General features: G+C 33.3%; 1 protein-coding gene across 2 annotated transcripts in view; it reads left to right on the top strand.

Annotated features, from left to right (window-relative positions):
• Positions 1–27939, top strand: part of Mettl15 (methyltransferase 15, mitochondrial 12S rRNA N4-cytidine) — a 224093-nt gene that overhangs the window by 175615 nt on the left and 20539 nt on the right. For both annotated transcript variants that reach the window (XM_077797497.1, XM_077797498.1), the window contains exon 6: positions 5257–5435. In XM_077797497.1, the coding sequence (XP_077653623.1) occupies positions 5257–5435 (179 nt within the window). The remainder of the gene's footprint in view (positions 1–5256; positions 5436–27939) is intronic.

The following is a 27939-nucleotide window of genomic DNA, read 5'->3' as shown; positions in this document are numbered from 1 at the left end:
GAAAAAATTCCAAAATAAAAAATAATAATAATAATAATAATAGTAAATGCAGTCATAGAGTTCGATTAACTTCTCTTCCAGTAGGTGGAGCTGTGCCCACTGGGCCAAGCTTCTCCTCTCAATAGGTGGGAACCAATCACTGTGCAGCAGCTCTTCCTCCCATACTGGGCAGGTCTCCAATCCTGAGTGTCTTGGGCCTTCTCTTGTATTTCCTGGAGCCAGGCCCCGCTCACCTGTGACTCTCACCACAATACTGGCTACACGCCAGGTCTGCTGCTCCTGGGAGCCCTGTTTTCATGAACGCCTGGGCACACTCTCCCTGTTTGCCTCCCTCAGACCCTAAGTTTGTAGAGCTTGGGGCTGAGAACCCCCAGCGAATTTGCTTGCCCTCCGATAGCCACGCCCATGGTAGCTGGTGCAAGAGACCTCAGTTGTCAGCACTGGTGGGAGCCGTAGCAGGGAGTTCCGTGCTGCAAGCCACTCCTGATTCCCTCGGTCTGGCTATCGTGCTCATGGGAGAGCTGGGAGGGGCCCTTAAAGTTTCCCCGCTGTGTGGAGAGGGATGGCTAGGGGATTAAACACCTGTCACCGCTGTTTTCACTGAAGTTATCTCCCGCCGCCATGTTGGGTCCTTATCCCGAGTAAAGACTTTTAAAGAAATTGTAGTTTGTAATGGATGAGTTTAAAGTTGAGCAAAGTTATCTTAAAAAGTTGACTGGTAATCGGATTCAAATGGCAGATTAGAAGGTCATTTTCTTGGTTGCTTCCTGGCATGAAACTAAGAAATCAGACATGCAGAATCTCAGCAAGGTGAGAAGTAGGTACTTAACTGAGAATTAATTCTGGACATTCAAGGCAGATCAGAGACTCAGGAGGTTGGTCATTGAAATAAAAACATTCCACGATGAACAAAAGTTAATAAATTTAAAACTAGAAAGCCTGAACTACAAAACATTCTCAAAATATTTTCATGAAGAAGAAATGAAAAATAAAAGTGAAAACCAGTAAAGGCAGGAACTACATAAGAAGAATAACCAATCAAAGAGGAAAGTAATTCAAATTAAAAACCAGGAACGAATCAAAAATTGACAGGGAATGAAAATTATTTCTCAATAATAACATTGAGTGTAAATAGACTAAATTCATCAATCAAAAGACACAGACTGGCAGAGTGGATTAAAAAATAAGACCTAAAAATATGCTTTCTCTAGGAGACTCACCTCATAGGCAAAGACATCCAGACACTGAAGGTAAAAGGATGGGATAAAACATACCCTTCACATGGATCTCAGACAGGCAGGGGTTTGTATCCTTGTATCAGATAAAGTGGACTTCAAGCCAAAGTTTATCAGAAGGGACAAAGAAGGTCATTTCATACTGCTTAAGGGAATTATACATCAACAAGACATAACAATCAAAAATATTTAAGGTCCAAACAATGGTACATCTATGTATATCAAATAGGCCCTTCTCAATTTCAAGAATCAAATATACCACAACACAATAATACTGGGTGACTTTAACACACCTCTCTCATCACTGGATAAATCTTCCAAACAAAAACCAAATAAAGAAGCTATAGAATTTAAAAATACAATTAACAATTTAGACTTAACAGACATATATAGAATATTTCATTCACAAATGACTGAATACACTTTGTTTTTAGCAGCACATGGTTCTTTCTCTAAAATAGAACATATCTCAGACCACAAAGCAACGCTTAGCAAATAAAAAAAAAAAATAGAGATGATACCTGGCATCCTATCAGAGCATAATGGAATGAAATTAGAAATCAACAATAAAATTAAAAATAGAACTACTCTGACACCTGTAGACTACATAATATTCTAATGAATGAACAATGAAAAGCAGAAGAAATCATGGATGAAATAAAAAATATTTAAATGTATATGAGAATACCAAGACAGTATATCTAAATCTCTGGGACATTATGAAGGAAATTCTAAGAGGAAAGTTCATTGCATCAAGATCATTCATTAAAATATAGAAAGTCACCAAATAAACAACTTAATGTTACATCTCAAAGCCCTAGAGAAAGAACAAATCAACACCAAAAGCAATAGAAGACAGGAAATAAATAAAATTAGAGTAAAAATCAATGAAATAGAAACAAAAAAAATAAAATTTTAAAAAATTTACAAAGCAAAAAGTTGGTTCTTTGAAAAAATAAATAAAATTGATAAACTGTTAGCCAAGCTAACTAAGCGAATGAAAGAGAAAACTAAATCATGATGAAAAGGAAACATGATGGACACTACTGAAATACACATGATAATCAGAAACTATTTTGAAAATTTTTACTCCAATAAAATAGAAAAACTTAAAGACATCAACAAATTTCTAGAGACATATGATCTACCCAAATTAAATCAGGAGGACATAGAAAATTTGAAAAGATCACTTTCAAGCAATGAAATTGAAGGTGCCATCAAAAGCCTACTAACAAAGAAAAGCCCAGGACCACACCAATTCTCAGCAGAGTTCTACCAGACATCCAAAGAGTAAAAAACACCAATCCTCTTGAAATTATACCATGAATTAAAAAAGGAGGGAACCCTTCCAAACTCATTCTATGAAGCTAACATCACCCTGACACCAAAACCAGACCAAGACACCAAGGAAAGAAAACTTCAGACCAATATGCATGATGAATGAAGATGCCAAAATTCTTTTTTTTTTAATTTTTTAAATTTTTTTTTTTAGTTGTAAATGCACACAGTGCCTTTATTTTATATATGCAGTGCTGAGAATCAAACTTAGGGCCTCACACGTGCCAGACAAGCATTCTACCACTGAGCCACAACCTCAGCCAAGATGCAGAAATTCTTGATAAAATACTGGCAAATTACATACAAAAACATATTTAGAAGATAGTGCATCATGATCAAGTGAGTTTCACTAGGGATGCAAGTTTGGTTCAGCATACAGAAATCTAAAACGTAATTCATCACATTAATAAACTTAAAAACAAGATTCATGTGATTATTGTAATAGATGCAGAAAAGGCATTTGACAAAATGAAGCATACATTCATGTTCAAAACACTACATAAACTAGAGATCGTAGGAACATAACTCAACATTGTAAAAGCTGTATATGTTAAACCCAAGGCCAACATCATTCTAAATGGAGAAAAATTGAAAGCATTCCCTCTAGAAACTGGAACAAGATAGGGATGCCCTCTATCACCACTTCTATTCAACATAGTACTTGAAACTCTAGACAGAACAATTAGAAGAATTAATTAAAGAGATACAAATAGAAAATGAAAAACTCAAACTTTCTACTATTTGCTGACAACTTGATTCTTTATTTAGAAGACAAAAAAAAAAAAACCTCCACCAGAAAACTTCTAGAACTCACAAATGAATTCAGCAAAGTACTGGGATATAAAATTAATACCCATAAATCAATTACATTTCTATACATCAGTGATTAATCAAGTAAAAGAGAAATTAGGAAAATTATCCGATTCACAGTAGCCTTAATATATGTACATATTTGGGAATCAATCTAACAAAAGAGGTGAAAGACCTCTTCAATGAAAATACAGAAAACTAAAGAAATTGAAGAATACCTTAGAAAATGGAAAGTTCTTCCATGTTTTTGGATAGGCATAATTAATATTGTCAAAATGGCCATACTACCAAAAGTGCTATACAGTTTTAATACAATTTGTATTAAAATTCCAGTGGCATTCTTCATAGAAATAGAAAAATCAGTCTTGAAATTCATTTGGAAAAATAAGAGGCCCAGAATATTCAGAGTAATTCTTAAAAGAAAAGTGAAGCAGGAGACATTACAATACCAGACCTTAAATTATACCATAGGGCCATAGTAACAAAAACGACATGTTATTGGCAAAAAAAAAAAAAAACAGGCATGAAAGTGAATGGAACAGAATAGAAGACACAGAGACAAACCCACAAAATACAGTTATCTCATCCTAGCAAAGGTACCATAAACATACATTGGAGAAAAGATAGCATCTTCAATAAATGATTCTGGGAAAACTGGAAATCCATATGTAATAGAATAAATTGAACTCCTCTCCCTCCCTGCACAAGATTCAACTCAAAGTGGATCATGGACCTAGGAATTAGACCAGAGACCCTGTGCCTACTAGAAGAAAAAGTAAGCCCAAATCTCCATCATGTTGGCTTAGGAACCAACTTCCTCAACAAGACTCCTAAAGTGCAAGAAATAAAATCAAGATTCAATAAACGGGATGGTAACAAGCTAAAAATCTTCACAGCAAAGGAAACAATCAAGAATGTAAAAGTAAAAGCCAAAGAATAGGAGAAAATCTTTGCCACCTGCACCTCATATAGAGCATTAATCTCCAGAATATACAAAGTAATCAAAAAACTTAATACCATAAAAAATAACAAATAACCCAATTAATAAATGGACTAAGAAACTGAACGGGCACTTTAAAGAAGAAGAAATGCAAATGGTCAAAAAATATATGTTCATCAGCAGTAACAATCAGAGAAGTGCAAATTAAAACTAACTGAGATTTCATCTTTCTCCATTCAGAATGGCAATTATCAAGAGTACAAGTAACAATAAATACAGGTGAGGAAAAAGGCACATTCATACATTGCTTGTGGGGCTGCAAATTTGTGCAACCATAATGGAAAGCAGTAGGGAGATTCCTCAGAAAACTTGGAATGGAACCACCATTTGAGCCAGTTATCCTATTCCTTGGTATATACCCAAAGGACTTAAACATTTTACTTTATTTTAGTTTGAAAAAATACAAATCTACAGACATAATAATACCTCCTCTATGAATTAAGGTTAATGGTTAATAATATATTTTTAACTTCCATATGCTTTGACCTTGATAGATGTTAGAAACAGTACCCCTGACCCTTGCCATAAAGATGAGCATTTGAAATGGAGAATCTATTTTATTTGTGTTAGATTTCATTCTCAAACTTTAATATCTCAGAAACTGGGCTGGGTTTGTAGCTCAATGGTAGAGCACTTACCTAGTACATGTGAAGCCTGAGTTTGATTCTCAGCACCACATAAAAATGAATGAATGAGTGAATTAATAATGTATTGTGTCCATCTACAGCTAAAAAAAAATGTTTAAAAAAACTCAGAAACTCTCCTAGCATGTGTTTTTTGTGTGTTTGACTTTATATCCTAGTACTCTTAAGTTTTTACCTCTTGTCAACGAATATTGATGTCAGTGAACTAATTGGTTCTTTTTGTGTGTAGGTACCCAGACATGCCTACAGCTGCTGACGTTGTGAATGCTTTAGATCAGCAGGCACTTGCATCCATCCTAAGAGCATACGGGGAGGAGAAGCATGCCAAGAAAATTGCTTCAGCAATCGTTCAAGCACGTAGCATATACCCCATCACAAGAACCCAGCAACTTGCCAGCATTGTTGCAGGTACCTTCATTAATTCCAAGTAGTAAGAAGAAAGAAAGAAATATGTTTTCTCCCCACCCCACCCCAGACTCCCAGAGGGATTCATTTGTATCTGAAGTGATTCAGGGTAGAATCTTGCCTATTCTTCTCTAATGTTAGTTCTTCTGGTTTTGCAGACATCCCCCCCCCCAGCACTGTTTCTCTTCACACAGTTAAAAATATATGTGTGTATGTGTGTGTGTGTGTGTGTGTGTGTGTGTGTGTGTATAAACCACACACACTGCGGTTTGCTTGTTAGTATAATAATAGATTTTTTTTCCTTGAGATACTATACTATCTGTGCCTACCAAGGTGAAACATGGAATGACAAGAGCAAAAGAACTTCTTGATCCATCACAGTGGTTGATAAGCAACCTATATGAGATTTGACATTACCTCTCTTAGTTTCACATTTCTGCATTTTAATATTTTGGGCAAAAGGAGAATTGCATTGCCCAACTACTAAAATAAAATCCAGTGACTCATACATCTATTCTAAACAACAAGCTAACAAAGGGTATGTGATGTATAGGTTATTTCACTTTGTGAATGCTAACTAAATCAGCCTGAGAGGCTTATTGAAACATTTCATCTTTTCTGCTGTTCACTACCATGAACCTCTTGAACCTCAGTCTAGCTAGGAGATGTTTTATTATAGCCCTTCTGTTTGAAGCCAGAGTTGTTTCACAGATGAAAGTTTTCCAAGGTAAAAATACAACTCCTGCAGTTATTTAGGAGAATTCCAATGTTTAATTATTTGTCTTTTTGGACCATCTAAAACCCTAAATCATTTGTATTTATCAAAAACTGTGTTAAGATTTCTTTCAGTGGTTCCTATTTAATTTCTTAAGTAGTTAAAGAAGATAAGGAATATTTGTATGGCATATCAACAGAACCTAATATTGATTACCACTATCTTAATATTATCCATAGTTTCAAGAATGAAATTTAATAATGAATTTATTCAGATCATTTAGATGTAGAAGCCATATGTTAATTATTTTATGGCATAATTGAATAATATCTTGTTCTACTTAGGATAATGAAATATGAAGTATTGACTAAGTGTTTAATTTTTTAAGCTGCATAATTTAGGGCCCTTACAACTTACCATTAAGATTCCTTTAGGCAAGTGAGAGCAGAATTCTTGTGGGTTATGTGAACATAAAACATTTCATGATATTTTTCCCAAAAAATAATTTATACTAGTATGCTGACATTAAATTCATCTTTTTTCTTGTGTACCTATTTTTCTTACTTCATACTCACTAACATGACTCCACCTTATCCTTTCTGTCATTCTTTATGTAAGTATGTTTTGACTTTGTTTACCATATTAAAAAGAAAAGCAGTGAGAAGTCACACACGTTGTTTATTTATAAGAAAATCCAAAATGTTCTGGTATTGAAAATAAGGCCTTAGAGCTACCAAGCATCCTAGGAAGATTGCCCAGTGAAAAAACCTTATCTGATAACTAGTGCAACTGAGATGTAGGAGATCAACAATTTGCTCAAGATTATAACCTAATTAATAAGAGAGTAGTAATATATAATATGTAAGTTCGTGAATTTGCAATGTAATTGGGAATCTGCTTTTAAGAAATTAACTTTTCTGGGCCTGGATCCTCTAATGTGTAAATGTGGGGAAATAATACTACAATGTTAGATAGTCTATGTTAGATAGTCAATGTTAGATGGTCTGTTTAAATTATGTATATCTTCCTGACTCAATCTGGCAAATTATGTGACTTAAGAAATTTGTTGATGCCTTCAATGTCATCTATTTTATTGAGTATAAGATTTCAAACTAATTTCTAATTATCCTCTGTATTTTGTAGTGTCTGTTGTGATATTACCTTTTTCATTACGAATGCTGGTAATTTGAGTTCTCTCTCTCCTTCTCTTCATTAGCGTGGCTAAGGGTCTGTCAATTTTATTTATTTTTTCAAAGAACCAACTTTTTGTTTTGTCAATTTTTTCAGTTGTTTCTTTTGTTTCAATTTCATTCTAATTTTAATTATTTCTTGCCTTCTACCATTTTTTTTGCTACTGATTTGTTCTTCTTTTTCTAGGGCTTTGAGATGTAGTATGAGGCTATTTATTTGTTGACTTTTTCTTATTTTAAGGAATGAACTCCATGCAATGAATTTTCCTCTTGGTACTGCTTTCATAGTGTCCCAGAGATTTCAATATGTTGTGTCTATGTTCTCATTTACCTCTAAGAAGTTTTTAATCTCCTTCTTGATGTCTTCTGTAACCCATTGTCCATTCACTAGCATATTATTTAGTCTCCAGGTGATGGAGAAATTTTTACTTTTTATTTTGTCATTGATTTCCTATTTCATTCCATTACAATCTGATAAAATCTATGGTAGTATCTCTACATTTTTTTATTTGCTAAGAATTGCTTTGTGGCATAGTATATGGTCTATTTCAGAGAAGAATCCATGTGCTGCTGAGAAGAATGTGTATCTGCTTAATGCAGGTTGAAATATTCTATATATGTCAGTTAAGTCTAAGTTATTGATTGTGTTATTAAGTTCTCTAGTTTCTTTATTCAACTTTTGTTTGTAAAATCTATCTAATGGTGAGAGAAGTGTGTTAAGGTCACCCAAGATTATTGTGTTGTGGTCAATTTGACTCTCAAACTTGAGAAGAGTTTGTTTGATGAACATAGCTGCACCATTGTTTGGGGCATATATATTTATGATTGTTATGTCTTGTTGTATCATTCCCTTGAGAAGTATGTAATGTTCATCTTTATCCCTTTTGATTAACTTTGGCTTGAAGTCTACTTTATTTGATATGAGGATGGAAACCCCTGCTTGCTTCTGCAGTCCATGTGAGTGATATGATTTTTCCCAACCATTCACCTTCAGTCTGTGTATGTCTTTTTCTATCAGATGAGTCTCCTGGAGGCAGCATATTGTTGGGTCTTTTTTAAATCCAATCTCCTTGCCTACGTCTTTTGATTGGTAAGTTTAACATTTAGGGTTGTTATTGAGACATGGTTAGTATTTCCAGCCATATTTTGTCGCGACCCCTTGCCCGCAAGGAAGACGCAACTCAGGAATCTTCTTTCAGCAGTTTATTCAGGCCTTTACTTATGTGTCTCTGGAAGCTTCTCTTTCTAACCTGCACCCCTCAGCCTAATAAAGCATACCAAGCCCCAATGCAAAGCCGCCATGTGGATCTTTCTCATAGGGTGTTTTACAGCTACGTGCCAACTCTCCCAAAATAAGGAGTTGTTATCACAGGCCACGGCGCTTATCAGCGCCATCTTGTAATGGCGACCACGGTCCGCTGACACGGCTCACCACAATATTTGTTTATTTTTGTTACTTAACTTGACTTGGTTTTCCTCTTTGATTAATTTTTCTTTTAGTATAATACCTCCCTCTGCTGATTTTTATTATTGTTTTTCATTTCCTTTTCATGGAATATTTTGTCAAGGTTGTTTTCTAGTGCCAGTTTTCTAGCTATAAATTCATTTAAATTTTGTTTATTGTGGAAGGTTTTTATTTAGTCTTCAAATCTAAAGCTTAGTTTTGCTGGATACAAGATTTTTGGTTGGCACCCATTATCTTTCAGAGCTTGATATATTTTGCTCCCGGATCTTCTATCTTTCAACAGAGTTGTATTCTTTCTATCTTGGAGACTTAAAAACTGAAATCAAGACATAAGCAGGACTCTAGAGGAGAATCCTTCCTTAACTTCTCCTAGCATCTGGTGGTTACTAACATCTTAGTATCCTTCATTTAGTGTTCTCTCTGAGTATCTATCTTTGTGTCCCAGTTTCCTTCTTGTAAGGCACAACTCGTAGGATTTAGGGCCCACCCTAATCCACTATGTCTTCATCTCAGTTATTGCATTGCAAACATCCCATTTCCAATTTAGGTCACATTCACACATTCTGGGTAGACGTGAATTATAGGGATTCTACTGAACCTTGTATAGTTCCTAAGCAATATCTTATTTAACAAATATGTATATTGACAAGCTGTAATGTGTGGAGACTATATTTATATATATTTTCTGATTCTAATGAATGTGTATTAATACATCCAAAACTATCAAGAATTCTAGGAAATAAGCAACACAGTTCCTGACCCATATTAAACACCATATTTTTTCACAATTTTATTGATGTATTATAGTTGTACAAAATGGTGGGATTTGTTGTTATATATCATAAATGCACACAATATAACAATATAATTTGTCAAATATCATTTCCCAATATTTCCCCTTTCCTTCTCCTCCTTTCTCCCTTTGGTTTCTTTTCTTTATTCTACTGATGTCCCTTGGGTTTTCATGAGATTTCTCTCCACTCTTTTTTTTTTCCTTTTTCCTGTCTAACTTCCACATATAAGAGAAAAATGACCAATGACTTTAGCTTTGCTTATTTGGCTTAACATAATGCTCTCAAGTTGTATCCATTTTCCTATAAATAACATAATTTCATTCTTCTTTATGGCTGAATAAAGCTCCACGGTGTACATATACTACGTTTACTTTATGTATTCATCCATTAATAGACACTTATTTGGTTCCATAATTCGGCCATTGTGGATTGTGCTGCTGTAAATGTGGGTATGTATGTATCACTATACTATGATGACTTTAATTCTTTAGGATAAATACTGAAGAGTGGGTAAAGCTGGGTCATAGGGTAATTTCATACTCAGTCTTTTGAGGAGCTTCTATGCTGATTTCCATAGTTGTTGATTATTATGATCCCACCAACTATATAAAAGTGTTTCTTTTTCTCCACATCTATATTTGTTTGTATTCTTCATGACTGCCATTCTGGCTGGTGTGAAATGAGATCTCAATGTAGTTTTTTGACTTGTATTTCCCTAATTGCTGACGATATTGAAAATTTATTCATGTATTTGTTGGTCATTTGTATTTCTTCTTTTGAAAAGTGTCTATTTAATTCATTTACTCATTTGTTTTATTTGTTAAAAACTCAAACTATGAAAGTAAAAATCATTTCCTTTGCTTTCTAAAAACTAATAATCCAGGACAGGGAAGACCACCTACCATACTTGGAATCACAGTATATCCAGTAAAATTCTATAATAAGTCTGATTATTTCCTAGTCTGGAAAATGGAAATACCTATTTCTTTGATGACCAACCAATTAGATAGTGTATGGGAATGTTCTCTGTGAGATTTGAAGTGCAAATACACTCATCCCCATATTTTCTTTATTTTCCATCTAGAACCAGGGTAATTGAGAGAGCAAACAAATGCACAACATGCAATATTTAGCTATGGTCTTCCTCTATTCTCAGCTAAGCAATGTGATCTATGATAGGTTGATCACTTCATTCCAAGCTTATGTAGCTTTTAGGAAGGGGAAAAATGTCATCTTTTTCTGCAATGGAACATGTAAAATATATTTTTCCAAAGAAATAATTTTACTGATGAAATGTCAAATGATAATTTAGGTGTCATGAAGTTACCATATTAACATATTATATAATAGATTGAACTCAAAAAATTAAAAAGATGATTTAAATTGATGACTCATGCCTCAACTCCTATTTGAAATCATCATCTTTTTCCAACAAGGTTTCATTAATACAGAGACCTTCAAAATGAAAAAAAAAAAATTAAACATTCATTAAGAAATTATGATTGCTATCAAATTTTAGTAGGAATAGAAAATTTTCCTGATGGAATTAAGCCAATTTGTCCTTTATTGTTTAAAAATATGCATTTTTTAATTCCTCCATGTTTCCCCCAAAAGTATATATACTAACATATGAATATATCCAGTATATATATTAACATTGCCACAATTACAAAATAAAAGTAAAGGTTTTAAGAGTGTTCAATTATCACTGTGATAGAAATGTGGCCAAACTTACAGTCAAATTTGTATGGCTTACCAGTGTGTCATAGCTGTTGTTGCCACCATCTAAGATAATAAACTTATTGTTCTGTCATTTTAAGTTTTATGATTAAAACTACTGTTATATATTGTATTTTAATATGGTAATTTCATTCCAGCTAAATTGTCGAGTAATATTTCATAATTAAACTAATGAGGAGACATTCTATACAAGAAGTCCAACTTAGAAGACAGTGAAATAATGATAAAAAAAAAAACCCTAAAACTTGTTTCTTTTTTTAAAAAAAATATGAGCTAGTCTCAGTTTTTAGTAGAGAGCAGGAAATGTTCCAATCTCAAATTATTAAGGATTTACTCTAATTTTTTATTGGTGCATTATAATTATACATAATTGTGATATTCATTATGTCATATTCATACATGCACATAGCATAGTTCCATCAGTCTTATTCTCTAGTACCTTTTCTTTCCTTCTGTTCCTCCCTCTGCCTGATCTGCTTGCTTTATTCTACTGATCTCTATTCTATTGTTATTAATTTAGTTAGTGCATTTATATATATACATATATATATATATATATATGCATGCATACATATATATATATATATATATTTCATGCAAATACACACACACATATATATAATGATGAATTGAAGTATATTCATACATAAACATAGCATAACTTGGTAGATTTTGTTCCCTAATTCTTACTTCCCCATGCTACTAAAACTTAATTTGATATTAATAAGTAATGCTGACACTTACTGAGCAATACTAGGTACTCTCTTAAGTTATTTTCATATATTAACTGAAAATTTGATGGTAGATATTTATATAAACTCGTTACCCCTCATAACAATGCATGAAGAAAGTATTGGTTTATCTCTATTAGTGAAGGAAACTGAAGTATAAAGAGGTTAGATACTAAGAGAGACAGTTGTGTATACAACTCACTCTGTATCCAATGACAAATGCTGGATATAGTGGAGTCATGAACAAAAAATATAGAGGCACCAAAGAGAAAGGAACAATGGATTTCAGTGTAGGGAAAGAGAGTTAATAAGAAGAGAAATTGGGTAGAAATTATAGACAAGGAAACTTCTTGAACTAGGGTTTTTAGGGGAAGAAATTATGCCTATTTATGGCAAAGTCCCTCAGACCCACTAGAAACTCATTAATTGCATATATAAAAGGATGAATGAACAAACAAATGAAGAAGTAACTAGGATATGAGAGGGTTGAGAAGACTGGAAGACAAGTAACTCAGGATCCAATCCTAGGACCTAATATGATTATAAATCCCTGGAATTCATTGTTGTGTTGGAATCCTCTATCCTAAATGTTATCTTTAGCTGGGTCAGATTCTTAGGACGGTAATTCAGTATAATCAGGTCCTCTAGAGTTTAATGACTCTAGCTGAATTTCCAACCTCTCCAGAGGAAGAAAAAGGCATTCATTTACCTCATTACTTCATTTATGATCATTATATACTTTTTGTGCTTCTGAAGTGAAAATTAATCTGCTGGCATTGTATGATCAGCACATTAGCAGTGTTCACATTGATTTAATTTTGTAAAGAAGCATATCAATGGTTAGGCCATTTTGTCCTCTATTGGTTAAAAAAAGAAAAATAAAAGATTGTTTGTTCTTACAAGTAGTTTTTCAGAAGCCTTGAAAATTTGATGATAGATATTTATATAAACTCATCATTTTAAAATCTTAATCAGATACTTTCATATGGCAATTTTACTATCATCTTGTTTTTGAGATTGACATGATTCATATCTTGGGTAGATTGTAGGTATTGTTGTAATGTGTCCTTTTTACCTCACCCAAAAAATGTTGAGGGAATCAATGGTCTGTAACATCATCCTAAAAGCACTATTGTCACCCATCAGTTATTGTGTTTTGGGAATATTCTCTGAAAATAACTCTATGCTTTCATAGAAACATTTTCAAGTTTAAAGTGTTCAAGTCAACTGAAAACAATGTCAAAAGAGAATTCCAAATGTTGATAGGTTGACAAAGATTAATGGTCATATTTCTAGAATCAGGAGGGTGAACAGTGAGTTAAATACTAGTTTTGATGTACAAACTTTAATTGTAACTAAAAGTTAAGACCAATACTTCCAAGTTTTTTCATGCTTGTGGGTGTATTTAAAATATTATGTAATATCTGAAAAAGGTATTCCTCAGAATTTAAAATTAAGAGTCTATATCAACTTTTCCATTCTTGTATTTCCTTATCTCTTTACTTTTGTCAAGTAAACAGGTTCAGAATTTCCTAAACATTGTTATTTATTTTATCATTGTGATCATTATTTGACTATACATTAGGCATACACAGACCTACAATGATAAGGGAAACTATAATAACTTTTGGCATTTATAATAGTTTCTCTGTAATTTTAAGTGGTAAATCAGGTTCTGTATGTCATAAAATACTGGGTTATCTGTATTTTCAATTTCTCCATTATCAGAATAAAGAAATTGACCTGACAATGAGATGCAGACTTATTTCATACATGGATCATATATGCATTTAATCAACAAGTATTTATTGAATGTTCACTTTGTATTAGATACTAATGAAAGTACATAATGATTAAGACATCTTCTAAAAATTAAAATATATATATATATATATCATCTTTTCTATTTAGACAGTAAGCTTCACGGTACTGATTTGGATCTATCAGCACATTTTCTGATTTTTTGACCTTCTAAATTCTTCATGAACTCCTTTTTGGGATTAGTTTCCTTCTTACACAAGACCATATTTTAAATATTTTCAGTGAGGATCTATAAGTAATAAACACTTTATACTTGTCTAAATTTATCAGGATTTTGTCTTCAGTTTTGAATGATAATTTAGTTGGGTACAGAATTGACAATTTTATAATTTTTACTCAGTAATTTGTGGATATTGTTCCATTTTCTCTTGATATCTACTATAGCTAATAAAAAGTCTAATTTTCATTATTTTATAATTCATCTTTCTGTTTCTCTGATTACCTTTAGAATTCTCCTGTCACTGATCTTGTGCTTGTTTGTGACTGTTTTTATTGGTCCTTAATGAAATAGTAGGAGCTTCTTTAATATTTATTTATTCCTGGAAATATTAAACATTTCCAAATGTTAGACATCCTATGTTTATTTTCTTTCATTCTCTCTACTCCTATAATAGTTATTTATCATATTTCTCATAGTTTTCATGTCTTTGTATCTGTGTTACAATGTAGGTAACAACCTTTTTTGGTTTGCTGTCTTAAGAGAACTGCTCTTTAATTTTTAAATTCACTAGTCATTTCTAAAAGGTTCATTGGTTTTTAAAATACTCTTGTATTCATGCTTTCATTATAGTCTCTACTGATTACTTTAAAACTGAATATATTTTAAATATAATTGCATAAAACAATTTCACATTCAAGCTCATATGTTCTATTATCTATAGTTCTTTCTATTTATTTAATCTGCTATTTTATATCCGAGTGTATGGTATATGTTTGTATATGCATGGATATATGCATGTACTGAGCACATCTTCAGTGGGGTTTATAAACATATTTCCCCTTGAGGATCCCTACATGATGTAATTCTTGCTTCTCTCTTTCTGTTCTCCTCTTTCCTACCTAATAACCTTCTAGCCAAGCAAAAAGTGTCATGTCAGGCTTTGCTAGGTTTTGGAAGGCAGAAACATATTTAGGCAAACTTAAATGATAAAAAAGATTATTAGAACCTATATATGGGAAGGGATTATTGTGTGTCAGCATCCACATATCAGAGAAAACATTTACCTGTTTTTTTGGAATTGGCTTATTTCACTTAGCATGATATCTCAAGTTCCATCCATTTACCTGCAAATACCATAATTTCATTCTTCTTTATGGCTGAGTAATATTCTGTTGTGTATATATACACCACATTTTCTTTATCCATTCATCTATTGAAAGGCATCTAGGTTGGTGGTTCCATATGTGTGGATGCTGACACACAACAAGGAGTAGGGAGGGAAGAACAGAAGTTCATTTGATTAGATAAAGGGGAAGGAAGGGAAGAAAGGAGGGATGGGAATAGGGAAGACAGTAATAACTTTCCTACATTCATGTAAGAATACAGCACCAGTGAAACTCCACATCATGCACAACTGCAAGAATGGGACCCTAATTAGAATAAGTTATACTTCATACATGTATAATATGTCAAAATACACTCTATTATTATATATATCTAAAAATAACAAATAAGAAATAAAAATTTTAAAGGAAGGGATTATTATTAGGTTATATATGTTAATAAGGAAAATATTATCTCTGCTGCATAGGCAGATCTCTGACAGATTAAATGGCAATTCAAGTGTTGTTTTGGATATTATCCAACTTAGTGGCCACATTATCATTTTGCAGCCTCAGTAGTAGAAGTAATGAATTATCATTATTGTGGTTTGGCAACACTCTGTCTCTACCTTCTAAAATTAACTTTTTCTAGGGTCATTAATGTCTGTTTACTCAGATTTTTACTTATTTTGCTTCACTATCTAATAACTTCTGTTTATATATGCATTTAGTATATGTTTTAGTTTCTGCTTCTTGTATCAACTGCTTCTGTCTCCCTACCTCTTTTCCTCCCTAAACTCAGACCCCTGCCCCCTACCACCAACACCTGGGTTTCAAGATAGAGGGTTTAATTTGTGCTGTTGTTATCCCTGACATTTTCTTGTTTGACAGTGTACATTTGCTTTATTTAAAATGACTCCTGCTAGATCATAGGGGTGACAAATTTGTGTGATAATAGCATCATGACCAAAGCTTAAGGATTATATATAACAGTTCTACTTACATAATTGAGTGCTCCCCACGGGTTATAATTACTTAAGTAATGCTTTAAACTTGTGTAATTCTTAAAATTGGCCATAACTAAGTCATTTTTTCCTCTCCTTTAAAATAATTCATCTACCTTATATTAAAAAATATATCTAGCCTTACATAAATAAGATGGACCCTATAATTCTTATTTCTTAATAATCTTCATTGAGAATTATTTTATGACTGTGTGTTACCAAACCATGATAAAATTTAGTTTACTAAAATCCCTGAGAAACCACTTTCCTTCTCTTTTTCCACCAAATCTGAGGCTGCACTGAAATCTCTCCCCATCTCTTCAGACTGTTTCCCTTACCACCTTCATCTGATAGTTGGGTACATTAGGTAGGTAGATACATGGATGGATGAATAGATGGCTGAATAGATAGATAGACCACATTTTCAAGCTCTCTCATTTCTAGTGGCCTGCTAGAGACCTCCACCTGAATTTCTTATTAACAGTTCCATCTCAAAATGTATAATGTTGCAAATGGGGCCTTCTAAGCTGTCTCTACTCTTGTGACAAGTTTCTCCCTAGGCCCCGGGCTATTAATGAAAATTTTTGAAATCTAGGTGAATATTGCCATGACCTCACAGTTATTGCATTCTATTCAAGTGCTGAATTAGCCCCACACAGATGCAGCCAACTTTTATGATTTGTACCTTCTAGAGTAGCAGATTAATCCACATTTGGGCCCACTTGAGCTCCAGCTGGAGCATCTAAGGGGTTCTACAGTGGAATTTGGGAGGAAAAGTTTCAAGACAGTACAAGGTAGGGAATACTTAGGTACAATGGGTACTAAAAATTTTGTCCTCCATATTCTAGCTTGCCTGAAGATCTCTGAAAGGTCTTCAGGGTTGTATTAACTCAGGGTTCTCCAGTAGGACAGATTCATTATGATAGATGGGTGAGTTAATATGTCAAGAGATAAGAGATGTCTCAAAAGAAGAGTCTTAAGTGTTCCCAGAAGAAGGGGGAATTTGCCTCAGGACAAGCCAGGCTCTTAGAATACAGAAAATAATTTCAGCACATGGCAATCAGAGTATAGATAGAGGTTTATTTAGAAAAGTAGATACATACTCAAGGGAGAATATGGATCATCTCGAGAGTCAAAGACACATTGGAGAGGTTCCCGGCTCTTCTTTTAAAGGAAAATTGGTGAGGGGTAAGTATGGAAAAGTATGCAAGAATGGTGTCAGTTTTATGATCTCAAAATAGGTTCTGTCAATCTCAGGTGATCTGGTCAATCTCAGGATCTTCAGGCTGACATGGTCTTCATTAGCCAATCCGTGAATCATCTGGAAAATCCCCTAAATTATAGGACCTCAAGTTATTAAATCTATCTTCACTTAATCTATTTATTCACTGGTTAATTAACAGGTCACAAGTGGATTTATAGATTTCTCAGGAATTCGACAGTAACAGGTTCGCAAGAGAGGCTGGCTTAAAGAGTGATAGGCCTGGTCAAATAGGCAGACATTCTAGATTAAAATCTTATTTTTTTGACCTTTTTTATGTTCTCTATCACCCTATTTCTTCTCTTCTATCTTGGATGGATGGATAGATACATGGATGAGAATGGATATTTGGGGGTAATTGGGCCATGTAATTATGAAGGCAGAGGAAGTCCTGCAATAAACTATCCAAAAGCTAGAGATCCTGGGTATCAGTAGCATGCAAAAAGTTGCTGAATAATGGAAGCCAATTATATAACTGTCACTCTGGCCCAAGGCCTAAGAATATAGGGGTCACTGGTGTAAGTCAAGGATTCCAAAGTTTGGGTAGCCTGGAATCCTGATGTTTGCGTGTGGAAAAACTATCCCAGCTCCAGGAGAGAGAGAGAGATCACTGCCTTCTGCTTTTTTTCTTTTCTTTTTAAAAATTCTTCTATTCAAGTCCATAGCTTAGTGGATGGTACTTATTCGTATTATAGCTTAATTTTCTTCACACAGTCTACTCACTCATATGCTCTTTTCTGGAAATACTCTTATGTAACACCAAGAAATCATACTTTAGTTCTATAGCTATTCCATAATCCAGCGAAGTTGACACCTTAAATTAACTATCACAGTTTATTCTCCCATTGTTTTGATAAATAGAATCTGCCTTCTTTCTATCCATTATCAACCTTCTTTAGCAAATAGTTGCTTGGCCACATTGTAAGTATTCTCTTCTAAACATATTTCTTTTATTATTTACCCTATCCAGGCTGAGAGTTTTCTAAATATATTTTGCTTCCCTTTTGAAATTATGATTTCTGCCTTTGAATCATGTATCTCTCCTCTCATTTTACTTCATATGGACAAAAGAAGCCATGTAGGACTTTAATGCTTTGTTGCTTAGGTATTTTTCCTATCAGATTTCTCAGTTTACTACTCTTAACTTCTACTTTACACAAAGTTCTATAATTTGGACACAGTTCTGCCAATTTCTTTGCAACTGCATAACAAGGATGATCTTTACTTCAGTTTCGAATACTAGTTCATTATCTTTGTCTGAGACCTCATGAGATGGCCCTTACTATCTACATTTCTACCAACGTTCTAATCTAAGAAGATTTAGGTTCTCCATTCACTCTTGTCTCTATGCCCTCACTAGAATCCCCTTTATGTTTGTTTATGACAACGTAGGCGATTTCTAGTAAGCTCTTCCAAATTTTTCCACCTTCTACCTAATTCCCAGCTCCAAAGACACTTCCACATTTTTAGGTATTTTTTATAGTACCCTTAATCACGTCTTACAGATTTGATGTTTAGAGCACAGAGCAGTGGCACACGGCTATAATCCTAACTACTTGGGAGACTGAGGTAGGGGAATTACAAGTTAGAGGCCAGCCTAGGCAACTTAACCAGATCTTGTCTCAAAAATAACAGGGAAAGAATGATAAAATGGCTAGGGATGTAGTTCCGAGGTAGAATGCTCCTGAGTTCAATCCTCAATACCACAAAAAAAGAAAAGAAAGAAAGGTAATTTGGTAATTAAATTTAATATTGACCACCTACGTAGGTAATAGGAATCATGATTCAGTTTGAGCTGTCTAATCTGTGCTAAGCAAATTAATTCACTTTTTAAAAAAATAATATATAAGAAATTTAAGATTTTAGTTTTGAACCATGTTTCTCATTTCATCTCAGCAGGAATATACCTTTTTACCTTTTTGCTGAAACCTACAACTCAAGTTTTTCCTTATTTTATCAAGATTTGTAAATCCTAATACCCATAGTGAGATCACGTTGTCATCAGACTTAACCTGGTGGGAGTTGGGGATTACATGAGACTCTGAAGAAGTTTAAAAAGAACCTTACTGAGTAAAGCCAGTTTTATCCAGAACCATTCAAGTTCACAGATTTTAATTAACAGTTTGAATTTGTAATATTACTTGAATTTCAGATGGGTGAGAATTTAACACTATATTAAAGAATCCCAGGCAAAAGGACACAAGTTGCGTCACAGAAACTTATTAAATGTGATATAAATTCAACAGATGAATGCCGGCAAACAGGTGCAAGAGCTGAATTAATTTTTAAACCCTACCACTCAGGGGGAATTGCAATGCATCATGTTGACAGCCACAGCACGTTGCTAATTTCATTCACAAGCTTAAAAATCTCAATACATTTGAACATGTGAATGTATTAAATTTTAAAAAGTGTAAGTAGCATAAGGGTATCCCAGAACTAAAAATGATAATTTCTCTCTGGGACTTGAAGTCATTTATCTAGCCAGAAGCATGGTGTTTTTTATGAATGAAATCTATCTTACTGCTTGTTCATACAAATTGTGTTCTATTATTATATGCAGTACATACTGTTACTAAGCAAGATTTTCTCTAACTTTTAATGTGAAATCCTTTGTGAGTTAAAAGAAGAATGAGTATTCACTGAAATAGTTTATAGCTTCTGCAGTCATACAGGAAGGAAGGTCTCAATCAATGCTTCAATGGAACTAAACGGTGAAATATTCCCAGAATTCAAGAAAAAAAAAAACTCAGTTTGTTCTCACTAGGAATTTACCTACTTTAAAGTCCCTAGTTTATTCTATCACATCATCAAACTCTTAAGAATTTTATGTACATCTCCACATAAAATTGTACATATAAAAAAAATCTTTTAAAGATTTCAGGGAGTTCATGAATTTGTACATTTAGAATATCATTTATGAAATCTTAATCTTGTCTGGGATTGGAAGAATATCTTTTATTCAGTTCCCCTTTGCCACTTGCTATGCACAAGTCCTTATACTTTGGATTGGATACTTAAAGGAAATAAGTAAAGGTCTCTGGGCCTTTTATGACAAAGTACAAGTTGATGGGCAAGTAATACAGAATGGTAAATAGTTTGTTGAAATATGTATTAAAAGGTCATTGCAAAAGCTCGCTAGAAAAGTTGGCACCTTAGTAAGTGTAAATGATGAGTAGATATAAGCTTCAAGAGAGGAAAGGCATTCTAAGCTGAAGGGCGGTATAGTCAGAAGCACAGAGATAAGAGCAAGGAACATGGCCCTTTACAAGAAATGTATAACAACAAATGTATGCAAAAATATTTCAGTCTTCTGTCAACATTTCTTGAGAAGCTTTCAAGAAAATAAAAGGAACTGGGCTTAATTACTCAAAATTTTAGCCATCTCAACTCTTTATTCCAATTTGCATATTAGCTAGTTTTCTTCATTTTGCTTAGCTAAAGAATATTAAGTACTTATTTTTTAGAATGTAAAACAACTGCTAAGGGCTCCTTTCCTTACAAGTGTGTTAGGAAAAGCTCATTCATACTACACTGGATGAATCTAGATTCTTAAACAAATACATGTAATCTCTACCTGCCCAAAAATCTTGATAATGACAGCATTTGCAACTATTTCTTTTTTCAAACCCAGAATTAACAAAACAGATGAAAAAGAAAGACAAATGCACAGTCTAATAACCTGAGCTAAACAATAAGTTATTTTCAATAGGATGGAAAGGACAAAAGCCAAAGGTATTCATTACAGTTCCCAGGGTAAGAGACTAGGGCAGTTGCTGCCTTCACCAGATGCACAGTCTTTAGGACTGACAATGCACATCCCCCCAAGGGAAATGTGAAGAGAAAGCCAAACTCTTGCAACTTGATGCAAAGTGATTTGGCTTCCATTAAAACATCTCTCAGTAAAAGGCTATTCAGGCTTAAAGATTCCACACTTGTTTTCTCCCAGAAAATGAGGTTGTTATATAAAATACCAGACATGGAATCAGACCTTCTGGATATCACTCTAAGCTATGTGATATCATCTTAACTTCCTTAGCTTCTAGTCAGGAAACAGGAGATGAGATTATTTGGTGAATATACCATCTTAAAATAGTTGCCTTATTTTGAGTACACTTTAAAGACACAGTAACCCAAGAACATCCTCAGGAAGCTGAATATATAGAAACCTATATACTAAAATACATCTACAAAAACAAAATTTACACTTGTTGGGGCTTCCCAGAGTGTATTTCAGATGAACAAGCCAGAAATGTTACACTTTCTCATGAGGTTTTTAGGTTCACTATGTATTACCCAAAAAGGCTGATTAGTGAAGAAGTAGATTTCATGTTAAAAAGACCTGAATTTCTATTGACTACTTATAATCCCTGTAAATTAGTGAAGAGATATTTAACCCCTCAGGTTTTCTGTTTTAATTGAAAATAAGGAGGTCTACTTCTTACCTCTCAGAATTTTCATAAGCTTTAATGACATAATTAAAATTTGCAGAATATGATTAACACAAAACCCGTTTTCAGTATTTTCCCAAATGTGTTACCCAGAATACAAACTCTATGGAATGATTAGTTGTTATTAAAAATAAAAACAGTGTCTATCTTTAAAAAGTTGGGAAGTGCTAGGTAAACATAAATAAAATAGCTATCTCCAGAGCTATACCATGGTAATGGGCATTGTGAATTCCCCAAAGAGGAGTATAGCATGCTGAATTTCCCATACTTAACTTGAAAGCAGACACTCTTGTGTTTTGGGGGGGATTGAGGATATTGTAGCTCATGAGGTCACTACTCTGAGAACAGCAGGTTGGAAAATGCTGTGTTACAGGGGCTCAAGTTTCTCTTTTTTTTTCTCCCATAATAACATATGAATACTTTTTGTAGAACTTACAAGAATATTTATATGTTATTATCTTCATTAGGTTTGAATTTCTTAGAGGCAAGGACTATATATTCATAAATGTTTTAATCCTCAGTGTTTAGTACGTTATGGGTAATAAATATTGGCTAAATGAATGAATGATGTATTATTAAGGATGTGCACTCATTGAATTTTTTATTAATTTATTTATTTTAATTAGGTATGTATAACAGCAGAATGCATTTTGATTGATTGTACACAACTGCAGCACAACTTCTCATTTCCCTGGTTATACATGATGTAGCATTGCACCATATGTGCAGTAATACATTTACCTAGGGTAATGATGTCCATCTCATTCCACCATATTTCCTGCCCACGTGCATTCATTGAATTTTACCAAGTATTCCTGATGCCAATTTAGACTATATTTGTTTTAGTCTAAAAAAAATATGTGGTAGTAATCTCAGATTGTTGTTGTGAAACTAGACTTACCTGTGCAAAAAGATGTTCCATGAGAACTAGAGCAAGAAAATGAGAAAGAGAGAATTTTTGTCCTTAAAATTCCAGAGTACAACTTGTATAGCCTAGATGGCAAGAGAAATCTTAGAGATTAATTATATAAAATAATCTCTTGTCCAGGTGGTTAAAACATAATCTAGATGTTTTAGTTTATTACATTAGAGTTCTGAAAATTCTTAGCATAAGCTATTAAATGGTTAGGATCAAACTAAAAATTATAAAGAATGAATCCACATTTTATCCCATTCTAAGAGTCTTCACACTTTTAAGACCTAAGTACTACTTTGAAAACTTGGGAATGTGCCACCAATTTCTACATTAGGAAAAATTTATATTTTATTTTAGATGCTAAGATCTTTTAGTCTGAGGCCTAACTTGAATAAACATTAACTTATATATTTTTTGGACTTTAGTAGACTTCTTTCCAGCCTACACTCTTCAGGATGAAAGAATTATTTTCCCAGATCCTTCAAATTTAACATTCAAATCCCTTCCTTACCTAGTCCATTTTACATCGGAGAATAGTAAAAAAAAAAAAAAAAAAAAAAAGTGCATTCATAAAGTAACTCTTTTATGCCAAGTTGCCAAGTATTACATAGATGCTCCTGAACATTTTAAAATTTGATCTTCACAGTGATCCTTGGAGAAGTGTTATTATGCCATCTTATAATAGGGAAACAGACTACTCAGAAGGTAAGTATATTGCTCTACATCAAACAGCCATAAAGAAGTGAAAGATCTGTTCATTGAATACTTTCTTAAGTTAAGTACCATTTCTGTTGTACAATATTGTCTTAAATATTGTCATTTCTTATACTTTTTTATAGGGGTGACTCAGATGTCTACAAATAAACTATATATGTATACACTAAACTGTTTACATATACTTACAAATAGTTTGACTTACATGAAGACAACTATGAAACTGTAATGACAGACATGTCAAGTAATTCTGGAAATATAATGTTCTTTTGATGGATTGCTTCAATATTATGAAAATATAAATTTTATTCAAATTAGTTTAGCCATTTACTGCAATTCCAACAAAAATATTTGTATATGCTTTATTACTTATTTCTTAATTTGATTTATATCCTACATGAAAATATCCAAGAAAATATTGAAAAGAAGTAATGGTAGGCTGGGGCTGGGGATTGGGGGGTAAGGGTAGTTTCAGGGAGGGAATTGCCTCACCTGCTAGCAAAACTTACTAGAAAAGGATGCAGTAATCATTAAAATAATATGGAATTGGCAGAAAAATAGAGAAATATGTCTATGGCACACAACTGAGAATTTAGGAGCAGATTCATCTATATGTTGAAATATATGATCAAAGTGGTACTTTAGGTGAGTAGGAAAAGAATATACTGTTTAATAAATAGAATAGTTGACTATATTTTTAGTTTCAAAATAAAGTTAGATCCAACCTCATATTATACTAAAAATAAATTTTTATGTGGATGAAATATTTAAACATAATAAATAAAACCAGAAGGTTACAAAAAAATAGAGCTGATTATATCTGTAATCTTGAGGTAGAGGAAACCTTCCTAAACTTTATAAAACTTAAAATTCCATGATAAATAGTTTACATTAACATATTTTGGGTCAGGGCTTGAGTTCCAGCATGCCCCCCAAAACTGCATGCCGGAAAATCTGCAAAATTGAAAGTCATAGCCTGGGAAAAATACTGACAACTATCTATGAAGACAGAGGGTTAATATTCTTATTTTATAAATAGTTCTTTCAAATCAATAAAGAAAGGAACAATATCACATCAAGAATACGGACAAAGGATTTCTTCAAGCAATTTATAGCTGGAATCAAATGGCTATTAGATTTGAAAAGATGCCCAACCCTACTAATTGTCTAAGAGATGCAAATTAAGATAACAGTAAGCTGTTATTTGCTTATTATTAGACTGGTCAGGGTTAAAGAGTGATAGTTCCTAGTACTGGCGAGGATGTGAGGAGATGGACTCTCTCATATAGTATTGATGGAAGTAAATTGGTACAATCTATTTAGAGGGTAAATTTAGAAGTATTGATCCAAATTTAAATGGGCATAAATACCCTTTGACCTAACAATTCCAATTCTACAAACACAAGTTTCACATTCAGTGGCAAATATTTTTCTCAGCCTGTAACTGTCATTATATTTTGCACAGTTATTCTGTGATGCAGAAATTTAAAATGTGCAATTCACATGTTTATTATAGCACTTTTTTGTGTGTGATGGCAAAAAGTAGGAAACACCCTAAATGTTCATGTTATGGTAGCAATATGAGTTTCACCAGAGCAAAGATCACCTCTTTCTTATTTCCTGTTACATTCTAAGCTGGCTGGTACTATGCTTGACACTATATTTGTTAAGTAAATAAACAATGAATTATGATGCATCTTCAAAACTAAAATTATTTTTTAAAATAAGGTAAGTAAACAAAGCAAGAGGCAGACGCTTTTACAGATTATTCCCTACATATATATGTACACATACATTTATATATTTTTCATATGTTTATCAAAGTAAAAGGAAGTATACTGCTTGGTTGCCTTTTGGGGAAGAATATTTTAAAAATAGTGACACTAACAATTTACTTCATAGACATCTAATAATATTTGCTTTTGCTTTTGTTGTTTTTAACAATGACTATGTACTTAACAAATGTAATAATTCTTTCAATCTGCTAACTGTTCTTGGTGTAAAGCATTTATAACAATGAGCAGAGTCTCCATTTTCACTGGATATTCTTGTGGTGAAAGACATGGTAAATAAATTTTTGTCTCTGATAAGATATTATGAAGAAAAATAAAACCATGAAAGGGTAATGGTATGATGCTGTTTTTCCTTAATCAGAGACTACTTTTCTAATTCTGTGATGTTTGAGAAGATACCTGAATGAAGAAGGAAGTAAATATGTGAAGGCAGTCTTCCAAGCACAGGTCCAAGGACCTAGACAGGCTATGCCATGGTTCTGTTAAGATATAGAAAGCAAGATTGGGAGATGAGGTCAGAGAAATGGGAGCAATAGAAAGCATGAGTTTTATGTCATGTAGGAACTTTATGCCAAGGTAATAACTTCAGTTTCTATAGGGGGTTGGAGGTGTTGAACAGCAGGATGACATGATCTAATTTTTAGATTCAAAGGACTGGTCTGGTGGTTATATGGAAAAGATGATGACAGCTTGGACCAGGTTGATAGTGGTGGAGTTGGTAAGAAAATGGTAGGGTTCTAAATACATCCCAGATATACTTATCATAATTTGCTGAAGTGAGGTAAAAGAAAAAAGATATGGAACTGATCTAGGATATGAAGATGGAGTACCTCTAATGAGGCAGAACTCTTAACAGTTTTCTTGCACAAATGGGGTCAGTAGCTCTATGTCATGAATTTTTCCAACATTACTGTGAGAGATATAAATGCCAAATAATATCTCAAATTGTATTGAAATTAGAACTCCTTATCTCATACTGAGTTGAATGTTTATTTTAAAGAGCTTGAGAAGAAGATTTACATTAACAGGGTTGAGAGGTGGGAGGGAAAGGAAGTGAGAAGGGAAATCGCATGGAAATGGAAGGCGATCCTCAGGGTTTATCAAAATGACATATAAGAGGAAAGGAGGGGTAAGACAAGACAATACAAATGGAAGAAATGATTTACAGTAGAAGGGGTAGAGAGAGAAAAGGGGAGGGGAGGGGAGGGGAGGGGGGATAGTAGAGAATAGGACAGACAGCAGAATACATCAGACACTAGAAAGGCAATATGTCAATAAATGGAAGGGTAACTGATGTGATACAGCAATCTGTATACGGGGTAAAATTGGGAGTTCATAACCCACTTGAATCAAACTGTGAAATATGATGTATTAAGAACTATGTAACGTTTTGAACGACCAACAATAAAAAAAAGAAAAAAAAATAAAGATGTACAGAAAACTGAAAAAAAATAAAATAAAATGTATATATTTAAAAGTATTAAACTTGAAATCATCTTACTACTAAATGTATATTGGATTTAAATTTCCTCCTACAGTTTTACTGACATAATTTTGGTATTTTAAAGTATAAGGAAGAAAATAATTCTGTTTGAATTCTTGAAAAAAATTGTGGTTTAAGATTTTATAGGTGTTAAGTGAAATAAAGCTTTCATAAAATCTCAGCATTATTGTCCATTAACCTTTTGAGGAAAACTTGAACTTAAAAATAATTGAAGATTCTTTTTATTTGTTCTAATTAGTTATACATGATAGCAGAATGCATTTCAATTCATTGTATACAAATGGAATACAACTTTTGATTTCTATGGTTGTACACAATATAGAATTATGCCATTCATGCAATCATACATGTACTTAGAGTAATGATGTCCATGTCATTCCACTATCTTTTCTGTCTCCATGCCCCCTCCCCTCTCCTCCTTCCCCTTTGCTCAATCCAGAGTTCCTCTATTCTTCCCACTTCCACCGCACCCCATTATGGATCAGCATCCACTTATCAGAGAAAAATTTGGCCTTTGTTTTTTGTGATTGGCTTACTTCGCTTAGCATGATATTCTCCAACTCCATCCATTTACCTGTAAATGCCATAATTTTATTCTTTTTTAATATTGAGTCATATTCCATTGTGTGTATGTATATGTGTGTGTATACACACACACACACACACACACACACACACACACACATACATATGCATACACATACCATAGTTTCTTTATCCATTCATCTATTTAGGGACATCAAGGTTGGTTCCACAGTTAGCTATTGTGAATTGAGCTGTTATAAACATTGATGTGGCTGAGTCAGTATAGTATGCTGATTTTATGTCCTTAGGGTATAGACCAAGGAGGGGGATAGTTGGATCAAAATGGTGGTTCCATTCCAGATTTTCTAATGAATCTTTATACTGATTTCCAGATTGGTTGCACCAATTTACAGTCCACCAACAATGTATGGATTGGACCTTTTCCATCACATCTTTACCAACATTTATTGTTGCTTGTATTCTTGACAACTGCCATTTTGACTAGAGTGAGATGAAATCTTTGAGTAGTTTGGATTTGCATTTCTCTAATTACTAGAGATATTGAACATTTTTCATATATTTGTTGATTAGTTGTATTTCTTCTTCTGAGAAGTGTCTGT

Source organism: Urocitellus parryii, chromosome 4, assembly GCF_045843805.1.
Source record: "Urocitellus parryii isolate mUroPar1 chromosome 4, mUroPar1.hap1, whole genome shotgun sequence".
NCBI classification, from domain to species: domain Eukaryota; kingdom Metazoa; phylum Chordata; class Mammalia; order Rodentia; family Sciuridae; genus Urocitellus; species Urocitellus parryii.
This window is presented reverse-complemented; position numbering and strand designations above follow the sequence as displayed.